Source organism: Phytophthora cinnamomi (assembly GCF_018691715.1).
Source record: "Phytophthora cinnamomi strain GKB4 chromosome Unknown Contig14, whole genome shotgun sequence".
Classification (NCBI taxonomy): domain Eukaryota; phylum Oomycota; class Peronosporomycetes; order Peronosporales; family Peronosporaceae; genus Phytophthora; species Phytophthora cinnamomi.
Genome location: NW_027150947.1, coordinates 697,224 through 719,585, shown reverse-complemented (window position 1 = coordinate 719,585; position 22,362 = coordinate 697,224). Strand labels below are relative to the sequence as shown.

General features: G+C 57.6%; 3 protein-coding genes across 3 annotated transcripts; all 3 read left to right on the top strand.

Moving 5' to 3' along the window:
• Window positions 1-4,241: 4,241 nt before the first annotated feature.
• IUM83_01143 (uncharacterized protein) lies at window positions 4,242-4,634 on the top strand (the record flags this gene model as incomplete). Its single annotated transcript, XM_067924974.1, has 1 exon — window positions 4,242-4,634. The coding sequence occupies one exon, from the start codon at window positions 4,242-4,244 to the stop codon at window positions 4,632-4,634; it is 393 nt and encodes a 130-aa protein (XP_067797558.1).
• Window positions 4,635-14,910: 10,276 nt separating this feature from the next.
• On the top strand, window positions 14,911-15,915 carry IUM83_01142 (Bifunctional epoxide hydrolase 2; the record flags this gene model as incomplete). Its single annotated transcript, XM_067924973.1, has 1 exon — window positions 14,911-15,915. One exon carries the CDS (start codon window positions 14,911-14,913, stop codon window positions 15,913-15,915), a length of 1,005 nt encoding a protein of 334 aa, XP_067797590.1.
• Window positions 15,916-19,069: 3,154 nt separating this feature from the next.
• IUM83_01141 (putative glu/Leu/Phe/Val dehydrogenase family) lies at window positions 19,070-22,168 on the top strand (the record flags this gene model as incomplete). Its single annotated transcript, XM_067924972.1, has 1 exon — window positions 19,070-22,168. One exon carries the CDS (start codon window positions 19,070-19,072, stop codon window positions 22,166-22,168), a length of 3,099 nt encoding a protein of 1,032 aa, XP_067797557.1.
• Between the last annotated feature and the right edge of the window lie 194 nt (window positions 22,169-22,362).

Genomic DNA, 22,362 nt, shown 5'->3' with positions numbered 1-22,362 from the left:
TTCGTCGGCAAGGTTACTGCAGCTGTCATTGACGATGCGGTGAACTTGCACGGTCGAGTCTTAAGCCGGGATCCAAGTAGCACGTGGTTGAACCCACTGGTTTCAACGAGCGCGGGTTGTGCAACTTCCTTTTGGCCGCGAGCAAGTTGGCGATCAGGCTTGCGCACACAGCACATCGCGCCTAGATACAGTGCGCGTCAAATTATAGGACCACCCCTATGCGGCCTCAAAACTCGATCAATTTTTATCTTTTTGAGGCGGGGTTCATATCCCCGGTGCAGGATAGTTGGGTGGGCTGGAGGCCCCAAGTGCCGAAAAATGCCCCATAGTGTAATGAGAGCTATCGGAACCCGGTCCCGAAATGGGTCGGATAGCCACAGGCATCCCCACCAGAGCAAGCCTCAAGCCTGGTGTGTGGGTTCTGGTGGCATAAATATAGCAAATCATAGGATACTGCTAACTTACCCCTCAGACCGATGTTGACTCGCTTCTCTCTCAATATCGCTTACATGTATGAGGCTGTGTTGTGCTCCACTGCTACAGCTAACACTATTTAGAATGCTAGGATACTGTCACAACGAGCTCCCAGAGTGCTAGTGTCAGCGCGTTGGCGGCCGAAAACATGTCCCAATATAAATCTCGACTGGTATCGCCTTGTACGGGGTTTCGGTTAATATTGGATTTTGTATTGGGAAGGGGGTGGTCCACACAGCAGGTCTTTCTCAGCGTCTTTCATAACTACTGTTAAAACCCCACCTCGAAATGATAAAAATTGATCGTGTTAAGAGGCCGCATAGTACTATAATTTGACGCGCACTGTCTCTCGATCTCGTGGCATCCTCCAGTCGATTCGGTCGATCTCGGCCGGCCGCGCGCACTTCCCGCGTTCTGTTCGGAGGATACAGTGCGACCCCCCGTTTTCGCGGCTGCTGACCTCTAATAAACTGTTAGAAATAATACTCCGCACATTCGGAGGCACTCGGATGATAGCTTTTGGGATAGGACTGGATTGCGCAAGTGGCGTGCACATCTCCGTTTTCAAAGGTTTTCCCTGTATCAAGGGAGGGATGACACGTTCTCCGAGATTGACTTAAACCCCTGCTCTCAATAAACATTTCTGTGTCGTACAAATGTTGCGCCGCCCCTCCTGGTACACTACGCTGACACTAACTCAGAAACACGAACTTTGTCTTAGCGCCAACATGGTATAAGACAGTGGATCTCTTCTCCGCAATGAAGTGTTGCTCTGAGGGCTTTAAAAGATCTCCGATGAACTATTCGCAACTGCTGGTGCCGCACAGGCTTCATTTATAAGGCCCGGATTAAGTGAAATACAGTATCAAATAGCAAATCATTTTAATGTCCATGGCATAGTTTATTACCCTCTCGTTTCTTTTATGGTCCACCCTCCGCGAAAACGGGGGGTCGCACTGTACATGAACACAGCTCAAAGACACGCCCACATCGCGTTAATCGGGACAGTGCTCGGCAGCTGGTGTCGCGACTTACCTCGGCGCTGACGTAGCACTACCAGACCAGCCGAAGCAAAATTCGCCCTTCTCTGCTCTGAGCTCCCTCTGACATGTAGAGACGGCGGTGCCAACGCGTCCTCGAAAGATTTCGACACCTCGCCGCGCTGCTCGCAATGCAGACTTCTCACGCCAAAACGATGGCGGATTGGAGTTTTAAGCTTCGGCTGACTGGCTGGTCGAGGTGGTCGATCGAAAGGATCCGTGCGCTCCGTTACATCGAGCGCCCTCAGCCAAGAGTTATTCGCTTTGACACCCGCGCTCTTCTGGGCCGAGCTGATCCCTGTTCGCCGCGGACATATGGCTCAGTCAACTCATCACTTCCGAGGAAAGCCCTACTGTATCTTTACACCACCGCCCATCTGTCGGGCTCGCGTCGATGCCGATACCTACGAACACTTGGCTCAATTTGCACCGAAAAGGACGCATTTTGCAGCTTATAAAAATGCAGCAAGATTTTGCACGAAAATGCTGACCGAGCATCTATCATACCTACGCCACTACGGTCATCAAGCACCGCAGAGGTTGCAGGGTACACGTTAATCAACCCTGGGACCACTTTGCCGGTTTGCTGTTCGCGCGTGGCTATTCCGCTGCTGCCCTGGTTCTTTCATTCGTGCCGAAGCTCACTCAGATTGCAATCTACTTTCGAGCGCTCAGGCCCAATCTACCGATTCAGCTATGGTCGCGACGAGATCACACTTCCACGCATTGGTAGTCGCTGTCACACTGGCTGTGATGGTGCAAGACCACGGGTACATCTCCGTGCCCAAGTGGGAGTACACTTTCGTGGGCGGCACGACCCGGTTCATGGCGATTACCGAGGCGTCCAGATCGGGTTCAGCTGATCGTTCAGTGGCTCCCCGGTCGACAACACGGTAGCCTTTACCAAGGGGTTTGAGGCTAGCAAGTAGTCGTCCCTGAAGGAACTCATCACGGCCTTGGCCAAGGTGACCTCTTTGGACTTTACCATGGAGTGTGGATATACGAACCCGGGCAAAACCGCAACCGCTTCCGGGGACCTACGTCGAGTGGGCCCATGGCAGCGGGGAGGGCTTACCCCCTACACGAGGGTCCTCGCGAGGTCTGGTGCGACGACACCCGAGTGTTCCAGGTACTTCCTATGATGCACGCGTCAAAGTCGGTGGGTATGTGTCGAGTGTGTATCAAATTAAGAACATACACGCATCTTGTGTGTTCCAGGACGACGACTGGGCCGCTCACTACGCGACATCGCCGGTTAAAGCCCCGTACGGTCGCCTAACGTCTACTGGCTGGTGGTGCACTCCGCGACCTGGCTGGTGTACACCAACGGCGCTGCTCTAGAGAAGATGACGTCGACCGGTGCTAAGTCTAAGTACGCGGTCAGCGGCAGCTCTTCAGCGGAGACGACAACTGGCATAGAAAGCTCGGCTGATTCGACTTCGACTTCCGACGGAACGGCAAGAACTGCCACTGAAGCCCTGCTGCCACAAAAGTCCCCTTGAACAGACCATCGCCATTCCTGCGGCAACCACTTCAGCTCCAGTGACTACGACGAGCCCGTCGGCCGACTCCGGGAGTGCAACATGGTTCGTTTGTATAAATTCGAATTGCGTAGTGTTTTATTTCTTGATATGTAAATTTCGGGGTTCAATTGTTGATTTCCACCAAAACATGAAGGTCAAACAACCGATTCCAAACCAAAGCCCGAGGATATTGGCGCCTCCTTTTCATCATCTAATATGTGATGGGATCTGATACTGAGTGCACGTGTCCATGAATCCGTTTATGTCAATTCCCCCTATGCATTCGTTTGAGCGTGCGGATAAAACAAAGAATCCTCAAATCCGTAGGGAGAAATCCTATGTGGCCATCAGCATCTCGACACGAGCTAGCTACATCAGCAGTGTACTAGTACAGACTACCAGTAGCAGATCCCATGATTTTCACGCCAGCGATGATTGCGGTGGAGTACGCCTTGGCTCGATTTTAACGCGTTCTGCTGGGTGCAGCGCTTCCGCTTAAAACCTGGATGCGTCGGAATCCTGCTGTTCGAGCGCGCGCGGACAGCAAGTTTGATCGATCCGATCAGCTTCAGCTGAAACCGACCACTTTGCAATTTACTCGCCACCAGCCAACTCGCCCATCAGCTTTCAGACAGCTTTCAGACAATTCACAGGTTCTCGAAATATGGTTCTCGGCAAGGCTTCTTTCGTGACGCTCGTGGCGTCGGCCATGCTCTCTGCTACCGTTCAGGCCCATGGCTCCATGTCGGCGCCCAAGGTGGAGTTCACCTTCAACGGTGACAATACGCAGTTCATGGCGACGATCGACTCTAGCAAATCGGGCTTCAGCGGCAACTTTGAACTAACGCCAACGGACAACACGGCCGCCTTTAACAAGGGTTTAAGTTCCAGCAAGTACTCATCGCTGAAAGAGTTCATGAACGATAAAATGGTCCTCGTGAACACGGACTTCACCAAGGAGTGCGGCTACACAAACCCGAAGGAGACTGCCCAGCCCTTGCCAAAGACGTACGTTGAGTGGAGCCATGGCAGCGGCGAGGGCTTCACGTCTTCGCACGAGGGCCCTTGCGAGGTGTGGTGCGACGACACCCGCGTGTTCCAGGACGACAACTGCGCGAAGGACTACCCGACGGCGCCGGCCAAGCTCCCGTACGACCGTGACGCGTGCCTCGGCTCCTCGCGCCTCACCATCTACTGGATCGCGCTGCACTCCCCGACCTGGCAAGTGTACATCAACTGCGCCGCCCTCGAGAAGACGACCTCAACCGGCGCCAAGTCCAAGTACGCCGTGGGCGGCAGCAGTGGCGGCGGCACCACCAGCTCTGGCTCGACGACGCCCGCTACGGATGACTCGTCGTCGTCCGCGGAGACCACCCCATCGGCTGAGCAGACGACTGACGCGCCCGCCACCGAGGCTCCGTCGACTGAGCAGCAGTCTACTGAGGCTCCTTCGACGCCCGCTGCGGACACCCCGACCGTCACTGAGGCCCCGGCCACCGAGGCCCCGGCCACAGAGTCTCCGGTAGTCACTCCGGCGCCCGACACCAGCGGCGACACCAGCAAGTGCAGCGTGCGCCGGTACCGTCGCCGCAACTAGATGCGGTGGTAGGTTTTAGGTGCCGAAGGACACCTTGTCTTCGTGTTGTAAAGTGTAGTCGTGTTTCGTCGACCGTTGGGTAGAAGTCATGTAAAGCAGCCAGGTTCCGAGGTAGATTTTCGGAACGTGTTCATCAACTTCATGTGAAGTGTTTCAACTCCTGAACGTATCTACATGCATATCTAGCAATGCGCTTATCTTTGCATTCAAACCACCGACAATTCCGGCGGCGCGCAGTTGAAAACCCGCCGGAATCAACACAACATTTTCGCCTCTAGGGATTAAACCACCAAAATCTAAACTCGACACATTGACACGTCGCTGCCCGCTACTTACATCGAGCTCTTCTGAAAACCGCTTAGTTGCGGCGGCGACGCACTGAGCACTTGCTCGTATCGGTGCTGGTAGCGACAGAAGGAGTGACAGTCGTAGCGGCCGGGGCAGTCGTGGTCTCCGTTGTGTCAGTCGACGTTGAAGCCGAGGTGGACGTCGCGTAGTTGGTCTGGAAGTTGTATGAGCTCGAGGCGGCTGAAGACGTCGTCGCCGACGAGGCCGAGCTGGACGTGGTTGCGGCAGTAGTCACGCTCGGCGCCGACGTCGTGGAAGTAGTCGAGCTCGTGCTGTTCGATGTAGTGCTGGCGCTAGTCCCCGAGCTCGTCCCCACCGCGTACTTGGACGTCGCCCCCGTGGAGGTGGTGCTCTCGAGCGGCGCACAGTTCACGTACACTTGCCACGTGGAGGAGTGCAGAGCTAACCAGTAGAACGTCAGCGTACTGGTGCCCAAACACGCGTCGTGGTCGAACGGCAGCTTGGCCGGCGCCGAAGTGTAGTCGGCGGCGCAGTCGTTGTCCTGGAATGCAAAGAACACAAAATGCATGTATCGCATTAGCTAGACCCACATCGCACCGACTTCGACGCGTGCATCATAGCAACCGTACCTGGAAAACTCGGACGTCGTCGCACCAGACCTCGCAGGGGCCCTCGTGCGAGGAGGTGAAGCCCTCCGAGTCGGAGTGCGCCCACTCCACGTACGTGTCCGGAAGAGGCTGGTCTGTCTCTCCGGGATCGCACGATCCGCAGGTGAGCGTGGCGTCGGAGACCGTAACGGTGGCCTTGTCGTCGATGAGTTCCTTGAGAGATGAGTAGCTGCTGGCCTCGAAGGCCTTGGTGAAGGCGGCCGTGTTGTCTGCCGGCGAGCCGGAAAAGCTGCCGGTGAACCCGGAAGCCGAGGACTCGATGGTGGCGATGAACTGCGTATTGTCCGTCGACGACGACAGGAATTTCACGGCCGGGTCAGACATGTATCCGTGAGCACTGACAGTCGCTGCGAGCGCGGCCGTGGCCACCAGGGCGGAGAAGGACGTGGCCGACGCAACCATTTTCGACGAGTTCTGGTTGGTGATTGGGATCCGTTGAGATTGCACTCGACTGAGCAAATTATGATGTGAATGGAGTGCAAGTGCAGCAAGGAGCTTTAGTCTCCGAGGGCCGAGCTCGGTCCGCAGTGGCGGAATACATGTATTAATACTCATGCACAGGCGACGCAGACGTAGAGGTGATGTCTTGGGTCTTCCTGTCCAAGCGGGTGACACGATGTGCCACAAAAACAGCTGCTGGTCAAGTCTTCGTTTGTAGCGCCGGTGACTAGCGAAACGAAGTCAACCGGAGGACACTGTGGGCACCACCTGGCCCACCAGAAGGGCAACCAACGACACCGCTGGAATGCTGCTGCACCCGGTTCATTATATGTACGAATAGAGCACGGAAATCTTCGTTGTTAAGGACTCGATCTATTATCGGCGGCAAACGCAACACGTACATCTACGCATGACAAAATATCCATGACTTCCACCCGACGCTCAATCGCGGCGACGACGCACCGAGCACTTACTCGTATCGGCCGTCGCAGTAGCAGTCGTGGCCGTCGGGGTGGAACTCGTAGTCGCCGGGGTGGCAGTAGTCGCTGTCGGAGTAGCAGTAGTCGCAACAGGTGCGGTTGTCGTAGTTGAGGCAGACGCGTCCGTGGTCGCGGATGCATCGTCGCCCGTAGATGCAGACGTGGACGTCGCGTAGTTGATCTGGAAGTTGTATGAGCCCGAGGCAGTGGAAGACACCGCCGACGAGGCCGTGGACGTGGTTGATGTCGAGTTCGTGCTGGAAGTGGTGCTGATTCCCGAGCTGGACCCCGACACTGCGTACTTGGACGTCGCCCCCGTCGAGGTGGTGCTCTCGAGCGGCGCACAGTTCACGTACACTTGCCAAGTCGAGGAGTGCAGAGCCAACCAGTAGAACGTCAGCGTACTCGTGCCCAGGCACGCGTCGCGGTCGTACGGGAGCTCAGCTGGCGCCGAAGTGTAGTCGGCGGCGCAGTCGTTGTCCTGGAATTCAAACAACACAAGATACACGCATCGTATTAGCTTGATCCACGTTCCGTCGACTTCGACGCGTGCATCATAGCAGCAACTTACCTGGAAAACTCGGACGTCGTCACACCAGACCTCGCAGGGGCCCTCGTGCGAGGAGGTGAAGCCCTCTGTAGACGTGTGCGACCACTCCACGTACGTCTCGGGGAGCGGCTGGGCCGTCTCGTCCGGGTTGCAAGACCCGCAGGTGAGCGTGGCGTCGGTGACCGTGACGGTGGCCTTGGCGTTGATGAGCTCCTTCAGCGACGTGTACGAGCTGGCCTCGAAGGCCTTGGTGAAGGCGGCTGTGTTGTCTGCCGGCGAGCTGGAGAAGCTGCCGCTGAACCCGGAAGCAGAGGACTCGATGGTGGCGATGAACTGCGTGTTGTCCGTCGACGACGACAAGAAAGTCACCGCTGGCTCCGTCATGTAGCCGTGGCCGTTGACACTGGTCGCGAGTGCCATGGCCAGCATAGCAGAAAAAGACTTCGTCGAAGCAACCATCGTCACGTGTGCTGAGTGATCAAAAGAGGTCGGTTTGCCGGTGCTCGGCGGCTCGCTAATTGTGATATGAGCAGAGTTCCAACGCTAGCTTAATCGGCCGACGTGCATGCCGAGGGTGAGCGGGGATCGGAGGGCAGGCAAGCAGCTCGCGCTTTAGTTCCGCGATGTGTTTGAAGACCATACGGATCAATCAAAGCCCGTCGTGCTCAGGTTTTCTGGCAGTACTGCCACCGAGAGGATAAGAAGGATCGCTGGCATGAGTTTTACTCGGGTATCTTTGCCCGGCTCAACCGCTGATTGGCATTTTGGCACGCTGTCATCAGTTATGAACTCGCCCCGAGGATAGCTCGTGCTCGCAGACGTAAAGGGATGACCGGACACCACCCGAAAGTCCTCGATTGCGACGGTCACTGCTTGACTTCTCTCTGGCCAGATGGCCAGCATCCATCGGGGTACTGATACGTCGCACCTATCGTGACCTCGGCCAGCCAACGACGGCAATTGGAATCGCTGCCACTCATGCCCTCGGCACCTCCAGACTAATACTGGCGAGCGATAGCGTCTGAGACCAGCCGCAAATTTAGAAGCACGATGGAGCGGTGTCGTGCCGCTGTCGACGACTTCTCCTGTCTTGGTGATCTGGTGTTGCGCTATGCACATGGCAGCACCCGTTTCCGCTTGCAACACGTTTGTTCGACAAGATGCCGATCCTGGTCTCCATGTAAAATAATCCTTTTCCCAACCACGCTGAAAGTTGCTGCGTGAATGGCGAAAGAAATTGATGCTCGCTTTCATTTTGCGGAAAGACGCCACCGGAATTCTCAATAATTGAGCTGGAATCTCCCACTAATTTGTGACACAATAATGAATAATTTCTCAGATATGTATGATAAACTTATTTCGTTTTTATCATTTTATCTTCAAATGATTATTTACGAAATACAAAAATGTTAAAGTATTCAATTTCAATTTATTTAATGTTATAATAAAATACATTGAAATAAATACAATAATAATTTTGTTTCAAGGATTATCAACAAAGGTTTGCATCCGCGCGGTTATTGTGATGCGCTCAACTTGTAGGTCACGTCCAGGTGGAGCACGTGCACTAACGGATTTCGGTCGAGTGGTGTACAAGCTAGCACCTGTCGTGTTTGGGTCTTCTCGGGCCGCTCAACCCCGACACTAAAAACCCAGTTGGTCCTCCAACACTGCTCCGACCACGTGGTCGACAGCTCGTGCTCTGTAAGCACCACGGTGAGGCCCGCCATACAGGCAACAGCCATAGTGTCGGTGCCTGCTCCCTTACTTAGCAAACACCCGACACCCGTGAAGACAGCGAAATCCCTCAAGGCGCCAAAGGTTTTGAAGCCGGCAAATGCTACAACGACGGGCAATGCAGCGAAAGTGAGGAGACGATCAAGGCGACCAAGGGGGTACCGACATCCGGCGCAACAGGTCCCGCGGCCCCGTCGGCGGCGGTGTCAACCTCCGGATGTGCCGCACCAACTCGCGGTCCTACCCAGCTCCCACAGCAGACCGCGCACTGATATCAACGCAGAGCGTCCCAGCATTCCTTCCTGTCAGCGTCTCTGGTATAATCGGTGGCCTCCCTGGCTCTCCAGCCCGGGAACCCAGTGCAGACGATAGCCTGCCACTCCTGGTCGCCTCGCCGCAGCAGTCACCGACTGCATCTCCTTTGGTAAACGGGAGGAACAGGCAGCCAATGCCGGCACTACCCGACCGGCCCAGCCATCGGCATTAACGACTCTGACTAGGAAGCCGAGTTCATCGGGGGGGTGACCAGCCACTAGCGGCACATGCACCCCCGCCGCACACACACGATGACAACCCCGGCCAACCGCCAGCGCGAGACCTCCGGGACCACGCTCCGCCTCCGCAACCCCGTGCAACGGCAACACCCCCGTCCTCGGCACATGCGTCGTTCGACCACGCAGTGCTCCTCCGTCGGTTCCACACGTGATACCCCCCCTCCCCCCGTCGCACCCACAACCGCTCCCTGTGCTGATTCCCACGCGGCCGCAGCAATGTGCACTCTACCCACTCCCGCGGCCTAATCGCCGCCTTCAGGTGTCGATCTTGTCTGGTTTTACACTGAGTTCGTCCGGTTTTTGCAGAGCCAAGCCAACCCAGCGGCGGCGTCCTGCACCACGCCGGCGGCCCTCCACTTTCCACCACGGCCGCTCCTGTTGAGTACTCTTGGGCGGTGCCCAACTATAAAGGCACACTACCACCGGTAGCGATCAGGAACTTTTGCATCTCTGCCTTCCGACCACCGCGCCCGTGGTGATTTCTTTCCTGCGACAGTCCACAGCCCCGTTTGCATTCGTACTTATCCTCCTCGGCAGGGAAATACTGCACGCCAAAGCAATTCGTCTTGCGGATGCGGCTTCTCGAATGCCTGCGATTCGGATACCAATACCTGATTCACTTCGTGAAGGGTGCGTTGTACGCACTGGGGTGCGTTTCCCGGTTCCGCGTCCGCGTTGGTGGTGACGAACTCTCATAGGCGGTATAGCACGTGAGCCATTGGTTCGTACCACTGCGCGTTGGCGAAGGTGATGAGGACTTGGATGGCGCCTAACAGGTCGCTGTGTGTGGTGCCGGATGGTGACGGTGGGGGCGGCACGTTCGCGCCGAAGTCGAGGCTAAAGTTGGCGTCGGACGATCCAGCTTCCAGCCGCGCGGCCTGGTCTACCCGCAAATAATGCATGATGGTGACTCCGAAGCGTCCGAAGCGCGCGGTGTGAGTAGCGCCGAGGATGCCCATGTGGTGGAGAGATTTCAGCGCTGCTGTGCACCTCATTAACCTCACATCGTTCTCATGGGTTGTAGCGCTCTGTGCCATCGCACCATCGGCTGCCCCAGCTGCCTCGACCAGCGAACCCCCCCCCCTCGGTGCCAACCGATCCACAACGCCATGTCTCACATGATCCCGAGCCGAGGAGTATCTCAGCGGGTTCTCCGCCACTATGCGCACCCTGGTTCCGCGCAACGCGGCCGGTCAATAAGCGTACTTAGGCATTTTCGCAGCATTTATGTGTTGCGGGCACCGCCTCGTCGCGCGCCGCCTGGAACCGGCTGCACACATGGCCTGATGCCCTGCCGACCACCCTAATGGCGTTCATCAAGACGAATGTGGATGCCGCTACTCGGGCCACCACCGCCGCGCTTAACGGGCGCGAGGCGCCACAGGTTTGCCAGCGCTTCGTTCCGACTGCCTCAGCTTATACTCGAATACACATATTTGTACACGAATCATAGTGGACCAACCCATCAACACCCGACACGACCACTCGGCGACGACACCCAGTACATACAGAGTCCGCCCAGAGACTCAGGGAAGTTTATCGCGACCGTGGCGCTTTCCGGTGAGAGTCCAGGTCTCATCAATACCGGACATGCCTCCGATGCGTGCCCACCACAACCGCACACAGTCGCAATTGCCGACGGGGGAAGCTCCGCCGAGGCCGTGTAGTCGAGATGTCAGTTCCCCACGTCACATCCGCGGCGCCGGCCCCTATGCACTTGCCGGTGAGAGCCCCAGCACTATGCGCGCGGTCAAGCTACTGATGCGTGCCCCCCCCCCCCATGCTCAACGGTTCTTATTCGTGCGCGCAGGGCGCACCAAGGAGCAGGCCCGTGCCCAAGGACGGCCAGCGGGCCCCATCCCACCGGCGCTCCAATCCGAGCCACGACACTCGCCTACCCAGTCGACACGACCCGTCCGATCGAGGGCCCCAATTCCGCGTCCGGCCCCCACTACACCCTTCCCTAGCCCCCCACGACACGAACGAACCCACACCGACAATCCGCCCCAGCCACGGGTCCCTGTTGTGTTGCCGTGCATCGAGCAGCAGCAGCCAGCCCTGCGTCCCGCGCCATCGGGTGACCTCCTTCGAGCCGCGATTAACAGCGGACGCCACCGATCCCGCACGTGGGAATCGATACGGTGGTCCGCGATCTCGTTCGCTTTCAGCCGCGTTGAAATCGATATGCCGCCCCAGCAACAGTGCGGTGCATCCAGCCGCATCTCATATATCTTCGGGCTAAATAAGCCACTCCAGGCAGCGATGCCCAAGTTCGTCCATCGCACGCGACCGTCGTTGAAATAGTTCGCGGAGCTCATTAGGGGGCAGGCGCCAGATGACTGCAGTCCCAACAAAGCACTGTTGTGATGCAACAGTGCCGAGGGTACCCCCTGCTCGATAATCTCCTGCGTATCGCGTCCGAAGGCTTGCACGTCCAGCCCTGAAAACCGATTGGTCAGCAACGTCGCTTTCCGCTCAACCACCCGTCCGCGTCAACCCGGATCAACGTACTACTCAAGAACATTCGGGCAGAACAAGACCTGCTGTGATGCCTCGTTTTCGACGCAGACATCATCAGCATTTGGTCCAAGTTCGTTACATCGTTGACAAGGCGGAGGCGACCCCCAAACCACCGGCAGGACGATCCATGATCTCTCCTTGTTAACCACTACACCGATCCCGACACCGCTCCAAAGGCATCCTTTGAACGCTGCTCCCGCATCATCAGGGAAATCGTGCTGTGCAAACATGAACACTCCGGCTGCGAGGTCAAGGTCATGACCAGCGACGTGGCACCAGCTTACCGTAACGTCTGTATCCACAGTGAGTGCGTCCACCTCTTCTGGGACCACATCTCCGAGGACAACGCCACCGTTATCGACTTGTCTGTGGCCTTCGGATGGTTCGGGGCTATCGGTATCTACAATGTGATGGGCGGGACCGATGTCTTCTTGCACGGCAATAACACCAACTCCGGGGTTCTTTAGCTACCACTGGACCGCCGACCACGTAAATCTCGCTGCAGCCATGGGCTCTCGCTGCGCCGACATCGATCGCTCCCTCCACTACGCGATGACATCCATCATGGGACCCGGCGCTGTCAACGGAGAGGAATTCACCCCGTGGCGCACCCGCCACAAAGTACTCGGCTTGATCTTTGACATCTCCGCTGGTTTCGGCGCCATGCCGCCATCCAAAATATCCAATGCTCAGGGCCGCGTCGAGGGAGTGCTACGCTCGACCAATCTCACCCGCAGCGGGTTCCGCTTTCTCATCGGGTCACTGCGCCACGTCGTGATATGCATCAGACCCACTGAAACCATCCTCCAGCGCCTGCGCTCGGGGGGAGCACCATCTTCACCGCCACTCACGAGTCTAGATCACCCCCGCCATGTGCGACGATCTCGCGTGATGGTGGCACATTCTCAGCGACCCGGCTCTAAACGGGATACGTCTCGAATGCATAGGCGAGCTCCCCAATCCCGACGTCGTTGTGTATACCGATGCGTCAGACACGGGCCTTTGCACACTCGTCCCGGCGCTCCGACTCTCCCGCACGTATCAATTCATCCCCACCGAACGCAGCCAAATCCAAGATTTCGAACAGGGAGTCCCAAGTGAGTTCAATATCAGCCACCGCAAACTCCTTACCTGCGCTATTGCAATCCAAGCTTGGGTCCCGTCATGGCGCGCCGCCCACCTGCATCCCCGTCCACTCCACATTCAATTCCGGATCGACAACACATCGGCGATCGCGTGGCAATCCAAGATGGCGTCGCGCAACACCCGGGCACAAGTCCTCATTCGCTTGCTCAACCTCTTGGAGCACCAATTCGGTCTCCACAATTTTAGTATCCCATATCTCCGGAATCGAGAAAGAAGCTACAGACACTGGTTCCCAGCGTTGGGAGAACACCACGCACGCTCGCAAATTCGACGGGCTGCAAGACCTTTTCGTCTCCAGCAAGCATCGCGGCGCTTGAGGCAGCCTGGCCCAACATCTCCGCGAGCTCTCCGTCGCTGACTTATCCTTCACGAAGTTCGCTCGATTGTTCGACAAGTGGAAACAGTGGACAAGCCGTCGGGGCACCTCTTGGGCGCTCCCACCGGGAATCCGCGTTGGCTCAGAGCTCACCATCGACAGTAGCCGAGGCAGCCCCAGCCCCCGCAGTTTAGTTTGAGGTGCAACCGTGATGACAACGCTATGCGGCATCCGGCACTTCTTCACAACCGCCGGTCTTGATTTCCCCCGACCCTCCACAGATCCGCATGCTCATCAAAGGCGTTGGCTGTCTCGACACCTCGCCCCGTCAAAAAGCCTCCGTATCCGTCGTGACACTGAAGTCGTGCGCCGGCGACCTCAACCTCAACTACCCCGCCAATCAGGCGCTTGGAGGGTTCTGTGCCTGGCCTTCTCCTTCATGCTCTGACGGTCCTAGGTTGCGACAGCTACGTAGACAAGGTTCAAGTGATTCGCCCTAAAAGGGGCCGACGTCACAGCCGTCGACGCTTCCGGGGTCCCGCGGTCGACCCGAGCGTGGCAACAGCAGCGTGCATCCAGCCCCAAGTTCAACCAATCCCCCCCCCCTCCACCACGTGTGTGCTTGCGTGATCAGGGTACCCAATCCTATGTCCAGTGCTCGGCGCTTCATCCTTCTCCGCGCAAGGGCTGCCTCCCCGCGTCGATTCTTGCCGCGGTCTTCACGGACAGCGATTGCAACCCGCGCTGCGTGTCGTCTGCGCGGGTGGCAAGGGCCGGCCAGCACGGAGGACGCAGTGTTGGCGAAGACCCAAACCGCTTCAGTACCCACTCTCTCAGAGCGAGCGGAGCAACCAACATGTACCGTGCGGGGTGGACGCGCTCATGGTCCGATTCCACGGCCGCTGGGCATCTGACGCCTTCAAACTCTACACGCGCCTGAGCCAAGGGTCCGTCGCAAACATCGCAGCTATGATGGTCAGCGGTCCAAGTGCTTCTACAATGACGCTGGTGTAGCAGAATGTACCTACCCTTCTTTTTTTCTTTTTTTTTTTTTTTTTTTTTTTTTTTTTGGGGGGGGGGGGGGGGGGGCTATTGGTGGTCACTATTATTAATCATGTAATTTATTAGCAAATGACAATGAACGGTTTTCTGCGAAAATGTCTTCCTTTACGCCTCGAGTTCTCGGCACAACGTTTCGGCGGTTGCGTTGAGCCGCAAAGGATGTCATGGCAGCAACTCGGTTGCACAGCACGACTCGCGCTTAAAGGTGATTAAAGATCAGGGCCTGGCAGGCCGACAAATACTGTACATGTATCCGGCCGAAGATGCCAGCAGCGTTGGCAGATCACATCTCGCAAGATCAGACAGCTCCCGCCAGGCTGGTGCTGCATGGGCGCGTGCGTGTTTACGGTACATGCCGAGCGCAAATGGGACACGGCTCGCTGAATGCGTCAGGACATCCATCCTTGTTGAGTTGACAGTTTTGCTTGGGCTGGGGGGACACCTCCACTCCCATCGTTGCATTCGCCAACGCGCCTCCAAGCAGCAACACCACCATGGCCTCGCCGCCTGCTCACTTCTGGGACGAGTGGGAACACAAGTACGCCCCCGTCGGCAACGACATCACGCTGCACTACATCGATGTCGGGCCTCGCGACGCCACCCCCGTTGTGCTCGTCCACGGCTGGCCGGACTTGTGGTTCGGGTGGCGCTACCAGATCCAGGCGCTGTCGAAGACGTACCGAGTGATCGCGCCGGACTTGCGCGGATTCGGTCGCAGTTCGGCCCCGGCGACGGTGGAGGGTTACGGCACCAAGAAGGTAACGGGCGACCTCGCTGGGCTGCTGGACTTCCTCAATATTCCTCGCGCCGTGTTCGTCGGCCATGACTGGGGCGGTGCTATCATTTGGCGCCAGTGTTTGTTCTACCCGGAGCGCGTCATCGCGGCCTGCGGTATTTGCACACCCTACTTCCCTCAGGGCAACGTCTGCGTAGAGTACGACACGCTCATTCCTGCCATCCCGCAGTTTTCGTACATGAAGCTGTTGGGGGACTCGGAGCGAGCTGCCAAGTTGCTGGACCAGGATCCACGTCGCATCTTTACGGCAATGTATCGCAAGTACAACGAGTTTGCAAGCGACTTCGAGTTCCTGAAGATGGTGGAGAACGTTAACGACCCAGCGGACCCAGTGTACACGCAGCCATCCGAACTGCTGTCTGAGGCTGAGCTGGACTATTACGTCGCGGAATACTCGCGATCGGGCTTTTTCGGCTCGTGCAGCTACTACTCCCGACGACAGCAAGACTTCGAGGATGAGAAGGACCTTCCCCGCGTGATCGAGCACAAGGCCCTTTACGTTGGTGCTGTGGACGACCCGATCCTCAAGCCGGAGCTGGCGGCAGGCATGCCCCGCGTGATGCCCAATTTGAAGCAGGAGTTGGTGCATGGCGGTGGACACTGGCTGCTGTGGGAGAAGAAGGACGAGGTAATCGACATCCTGCAGCGCTGGCTCAAGCAGTTCGATCTGTCCACTTCGTCTTCAACCGCGGCTGCTCTATAAACTTTGTTGTTGCTACTGCTGTGCGATGAAGCTGTGTGAGTTAGTAACTCTGAACAAGTTAAGTTTACATGTAGTGACAAATGCCCAATTCTGTGAGTCTACTACATCTCTCAAACTTTGCGTTCACACCATTTTCATTCAATGAAAATGAAAATGATGTGCAACCATTTTGATTGCCGGACTGCAGTATCGACCCGGTCTATTGTCCGGCAGATTGATACTAGTAGTAAATCTTACCTCGGATGCCTGCTGCTGTGTAAGGTTTGTCCCACAGCGTGCTCCAGTGCTGGAAACGGTTAGTCAGCACTTCGACCCTGAGATTGTTGTTGAGGCCCCTTGTAGTTCGATTCGTAGAGAGTAGAACGCGTCCTGTGTTGGAACCTCTTCGTGCCAAAATCGTAGACGAATCCCGCTTCTTCTCACTCAGCAATCTGCATTCGCGCTCACTGCAACTATCGTATCTGTCTGAGTTGCATATCTGGTTTCGTAGACTTTGGCGGGACTGAAATGAGAGCTCGTAACATTTGTCGTCTGCGGTAGACTTTACAACTTGGTGGGAATAACCAGAGACCTTTGTTCTTTTGGCGACGAGGAGCTTGCGAACGGATTGCAAAACTAATTTACAATATTTGAGATCAGTACTGTACACGATGTTACGTCCACTCAAATTCTGGGCGGCCCAGTTTAACTTCAATTTCGGCCTGGGGAGGAGACATTAAAGGAGGAACGGAATCTACCTCGCAAACTGTCAAAAGCATTTACAGAAAAAAAAACTCTGACGGAGATATACTATTTGATATCTATCAAGCTGGTGGAGACGGCTATATGGTAGGCAAAAGTCTACAATGTATTGATACTCTACAATGTACATGTAGTGTTATCATCGTAGATTGCGTGCATGCGTTTTGCTTCAAGTTGTAGTAGTGTAATTTAACTACTGTACTATAAAACTAGCCATTGTAGCCACTGCCAGATCTGTAGCGCTCTCTGCCAGTGCAACCAGCGCTGAATGCGTGCTGTGCAGAGGATCATGCCGATTTTCCTGATAAATTCCGTCGAGGATATACATGTATAGCTTAGCATGACCTTGAAGAACACACGTACAGAATCACGATGGTACAATGCAATTCGGTGTGCTAGGAGTCTGCTACATGTACAGCAGGCTCGTATAGACGCTGGATACAATTGAGACGCGAGGCCATCTTCAATTCCGAAAAAAGGCCAGCCATGATGTGGATGTTCCAGCGCTACAACCAAGTTCCCGGCTGCAGCAGGCGACCAAGCTGAGGCTTCTGTATTCGAGCGTAGGACTTGTGGCTTGACGTCCGTGCCATCGCTGCTTCAATCGCTATACATATGATCGTAAGGGACAAACACATTTACATGTATCATAGAACTACGCCTGGCATTCGCCGGAGACCAAGCGCAATCGAGTTCCTGTGCTGTAAGGTAGTGCGCTGCAGGTCGTCAGCATCAAGAATGATGCGACCTACCGGTAGAGCGAACTTCACTGCGTGCATCACCTTCCGCAGCCGAGCATGCACAGATGCCGCACAGACACACCATTCCGAGGCACCCAGCACGAAACTGGCGTGAAACACGACGAGGGTCTTGATCGTCACCCGCAGCCAAAACACAGCAGAGGCCTAGTCTGAGATAGAAGCGATTCCTTCATTGCTACACCTGCGCTTGATGGATGGAGAGCCTCCTGCAATGTGCAATAAGCACCACCGCTTCGACGCCATCGACGCCATTGACGCCACCAATGTCTCTAGCCGCGATCTGCTGCAATGGCCAGTGACGTCCGCTTGCTTTGCTGCACGTGCGGGACGGGTTGGACGCCCCAGTCGGAGTGGAGTCAGTGTCGTGGTATTGTGTAGCCATCTCCAACTCGGCTTGCACCGGAATCCCCAGATTCAAGTTGAGTAACGTGCGGTCGTCGGAGACTTATTCCAGGGCCAGGAATCCAGGCCGGCAAACTTTGAGTTCATGCGTGTGCGCCTCTGGCTGATTCAGCAGCCAGAAGCCTGCCCCTGGCTGTCGGCGAGCGCGCTAGCACAACCGCGCTCGCCATTCCCCCCAGCCTGTCACTGACAGTGAATTTCGGCGGTGTCTTGAAGATTCGATCCAGACGTCAGCGTATGGGACTTTCATGGCCCGGCACTTGCTCGCGCTCCGCTGTCACTAATCGCAGCTTGCAGTGGCAGCCAGATGGATGCTGGGGCAATCGCCTAGGGGCCGGCGGCTTCCTCCAATCCCCGCCGGAGCCGCCGACTGCGTCACAGGACCGCCGCAAACCCTTGCGGCAGCGGCGAATGCAGAGCTTGCGTTGCCTGCGAGGGCGTGCCCGTACCACGCCCAGTCGCGTCACATACCCGTAGGCACACTTGCGTGTTGTTCAAACGGATCTGGCATGTGACGAGCGAGGGAGCCGGCCAAATCGTTGCGGTTGCCCCCTGCTTCAACCAGCCCGTTCCGAAGTGCAACCTCAACTTTAGCGTTCGTCTGCAGGCGGCGAGCGAGCGCTCGATCCCCCTCCCTCCCCGGTATGTTCAAGGCGCGGAGCAGATTCGAGGACGTCCGAAAATCTGGCGGCGAGCTCTATTTTCGCACCGCAGATTCAAGCCCAGCAGCTTATCAGATACGTATCGGTTTAACAGGATTCAAATTCAAACGACCGCCTCTTTTTCGCGCGCCGTGACGGTTGGCGCATCGCCCCGACATGTGACAGGCGGGGGGCTGGCTATCCGGTGCTCTACCGCATACAAACGCCAGTCAAGCGCGCGGCTTCTCTGGCGCGTGCACTCGCTCTAGCATTGGGGCCCGTCGACGCCGCCGACGCGGTTGCTGTTGAAGCTCCGCCATTTGCTGCGGGTGCCGGCTGTCCTTTCGTGTGCAGCACAGCACCCGGCCTACGTGGCGATTTGGCTCCGGGCAGCAGAACAGAATGCGCTGGTCGATCTCGCCTGCAGGCAGGCAGGTGTGTCTATGAGCTGGTGAGCGTGCGTTTCGGACACGCTCAATTTAGCCGCCGTCGGCCACGCACGAGCTCCCGCTTCCGCCTGCGACGGTCTCATTCCGCTTTTTGCGTGCTCCGTGGCATTTCAAGTCAAGTTCCGTCGGCCGCAACCTCCCGAGCTCCACACACACAGCCATGAGCACCCAGGAAACGTCTCCGCGCTCGCAGATCCGCCACAGCCGCTCCATGGACATGGGCGTCGCCCGCAAGATCGACACCTCGAGCCAGATGGAGGAGGTCAAGGCACTCATCCACTCGGCCAAGGTCTTCAACGACGACACGGTGACGAACGAGGTCGAGTGGTTCTACGGCCCGCTGGGCATCCACGACTTCTACTTCGTGGGCCAGTCGCCGCTCGTGATCGCGCACCACATCCAGAGTCTCATCGCCGCCAAGCTCATGTCCAAGGCCTCCAACCGCCCCATGGACGTCAAGCTCGAGCAGGAGGGCGAGAACGGCGCCTTCTTCTCCGTGCTTAGCAACGTCGTGGGCAGTGCCAACGAGCCCAGTCGCCGTGCCGCCCGCTACGACGCCGGTATCACCGAGACGGAGATCCTCGAGCGCCGTCTTGAGAAGCACTACCTCAGTGGCTCCAGCGGCGTCATCGGCGACGGCGTCAAGGCCGGCTACCAGTACCTGGAGAAGGCTGAGGCCACCAAGAAGCGCACCTACCGCATGCAGTGCTACCGCTCCAACGGTGTGCTGGACCCCATCTCGGTGCCCTACCACGTACGCATGTACTTCCTGCAGGAGCCCGACTTCGTGGACCCCAACGTGAGTGAGACCGAGACCGACATCAACAAGGTGGCCGACAAGGTCTTCCTCGAGCGCTCGGGCCCGCGCCTCAAGGAGGTGTACCAGGAGTGCATCATCAAGGCCATGAACCAGATGACGCCCACCTTCCACACCGAGGTCTGGACCGAGTCGGACGGCTCCAAGATGGCTCGCGTCGCCATCGCCTACCGCAGCGGCTCGACGCACTCGTACTTCTCCAGTATCGCCGACGTGTACCGCCAGCACGGCCTCTTCTCGCAGCGCAAGTACGCCGAGTTCTTCGCCAACGGCATCGTCATCTACACCTTCTACCTGCAGATGCTGGACAACCCCGCGGCCGGCAAGGGCTCGTTCGAGGACCGTCTCGGCGCCGTCGTGAACGACGCCTCGATGCACTTCACGCTGCCGCGCACGTCGCTCACCCCCATGCTCACCGACGGCCTGCTGACCCCGCAGCAGATTGCCTACGCCTACGCGGCCTGGAAGTTCACCTTCCACTTCATGCACCGCCTGCCGGAGTCGTTCGCCATTGTGAGCAAGTCGCTGCGTGACCGCGACCCGAACGCCTTCGCTCGCCTCGAGCAGCTCCGCTCCACCATGAAGCTCAACACGTACACGGAGTCGCAGATCCTGGACCACATTTTGAGCTCGGCCGAGATCGTCAAGATCCTGTACGCCGAGTTCCAGGCCCTCCACGAGCCGACCAAGGACGGCAAGCGCCGCGAGGTGGACACCAGCGCGACGCTGTCGACGCTGCGCAAGTCGATCGTCGCCGAGCAGGCCCTGCAGATCTTCTCGCTGTTCCACATCTTCAACAAGCACGTGAGGAAGACCAACTTCTTCGCCAACAACAAGGCCGCGCTGTCCTTCCGCCTCGACGGCAAGTTCCTGAGCAAGACCGAGTTCCCCGACGAGCCGTACGCCATCATCTACGTCATCGGCTCGGAGTTCCGTGGCTTCCACGTGCGCTTCCTGGACGTCGCCCGCGGCGGCATCCGCATGATCCGTTCGTCGCACGCCCAGGTGTACCTGAACAACGCGTCGTCGCTCTTCGACGAGTGCTACGGCCTCGCCTCGACGCAGCACCGCAAGAACAAGGACATCCCCGAGGGCGGCTCCAAGGGTGTCGTGCTGCTGAACCAGGCGCACCAGGACAAGGCCGACGTCGCCTTCCGCAAGTACATTGACGCCGTGCTCGACCTGATGCTGATGAAGGAGCCCGAGGAGGACATCCTGTTCCTGGGCCCCGATGAGGGCACGGCCCACCTCATGGACTGGGCCAGCTCGCACGCCAAGCAGCGCGGTTACTCGTACTGGAAGGCCATCACCACGGGCAAGTCTGCTTCGCGTGGCGGCATCCCGCACGACGTGTACGGCATGACCACCCACAGCGTGCGTGAGTACGTGACGGGCATCCAGCGCAAGCTGCAGCTGCAGGCGCCGATCACCAAGGTGCAGACCGGTGGCCCCGACGGTGACCTTGGCAGCAACGAGATCCTCATGAGCTCGCAGGAGGAGACCATCGCCGTCGTGGACGGCTCGGGTGTGCTGTTCGACCCCAAGGGCATCAACCGCGAGAACCTGGTGGAGCTGGCCAAGGCGCGCAGCCCCATCTCGGGCTTCGACGCGACCAAGCTGTCCTCGGAGGGCTACTCGGTACTCGTCTCGCACAACGACGTCACGCTGCCGAACGGCGAGGTGGTTGAGAACGGCACGGAGTTCCGCAACTTCTTCCACCTGCGCCCGAGCCTCACCGCCGACTTCTTCGTGCCGTGCGGTGGCCGCCCCGCTGCCGTCAACCTCAACAACGTCGAGCAGTTCATGTACCGCGAGGACGGCCGCACGCTCCGCTTCAAGTACATCGTCGAGGGCGCCAACCTGTTCTTCACGCAGGACGCTCGCACCCGTCTCGAGGACGCCGGCGTGATTCTCTTCAAGGACGCGTCGGCCAACAAGGGTGGCGTGACCTCATCGTCTCTCGAGGTGCTGGCTGCTCTGTCCATGACGGACGAGGAGTTCGCCGAGCACATGCAGGTGGACGAGGCCACGGGCAAGCGCCCCGCCTTCTACGCCGACTACGTGAGCGAGGTGCAGAAGCGCATCGACCTGAACGCCCAGCGCGAGTTCGAGTGCATTTGGCGCGAGCACGAGCGCTCGGGCACGTACTACTCGGTGCTCACGAACCAGCTCAGCGAGCGCATCACGGACCTGAGCGCCAAGATCCAGCACTCGGCGCTCTGGGAGAACCAGGCCCTGCGCGAGAAGATCTTCGCCGACGGCTTCCCGGAGATCCTGCTGCGCCAGACCCCCAAGGAGGAGCTGCTCAAGCGCCTGCCCGAGAGCTACACGCGCGCCTTCTTCGCGTCGCAGCTGGCCAGCCGATTCATCTACAGCGTCGGCCTCGGCGCCCCCGAGTTCTCGTTCTACGAGTTCATCGAGCAGCTCATTGGCGGCAACTAAGCACACGGCCCAGTCGAGCACTCGGTCGAGTGAGCTGCGCCGCATAGAATGCGTAGGTTGATTGATAAGTAAATGTACACGTTTTTTAAATGATTCCTCTCTTCTCTATCTTCGATTAGTTGGTCTAAGCTCACAGTGGTTGGTTTGTCGATCGCAGTTGTGCGTAACTTTTCCCCGAATCAATCGCTGCATTG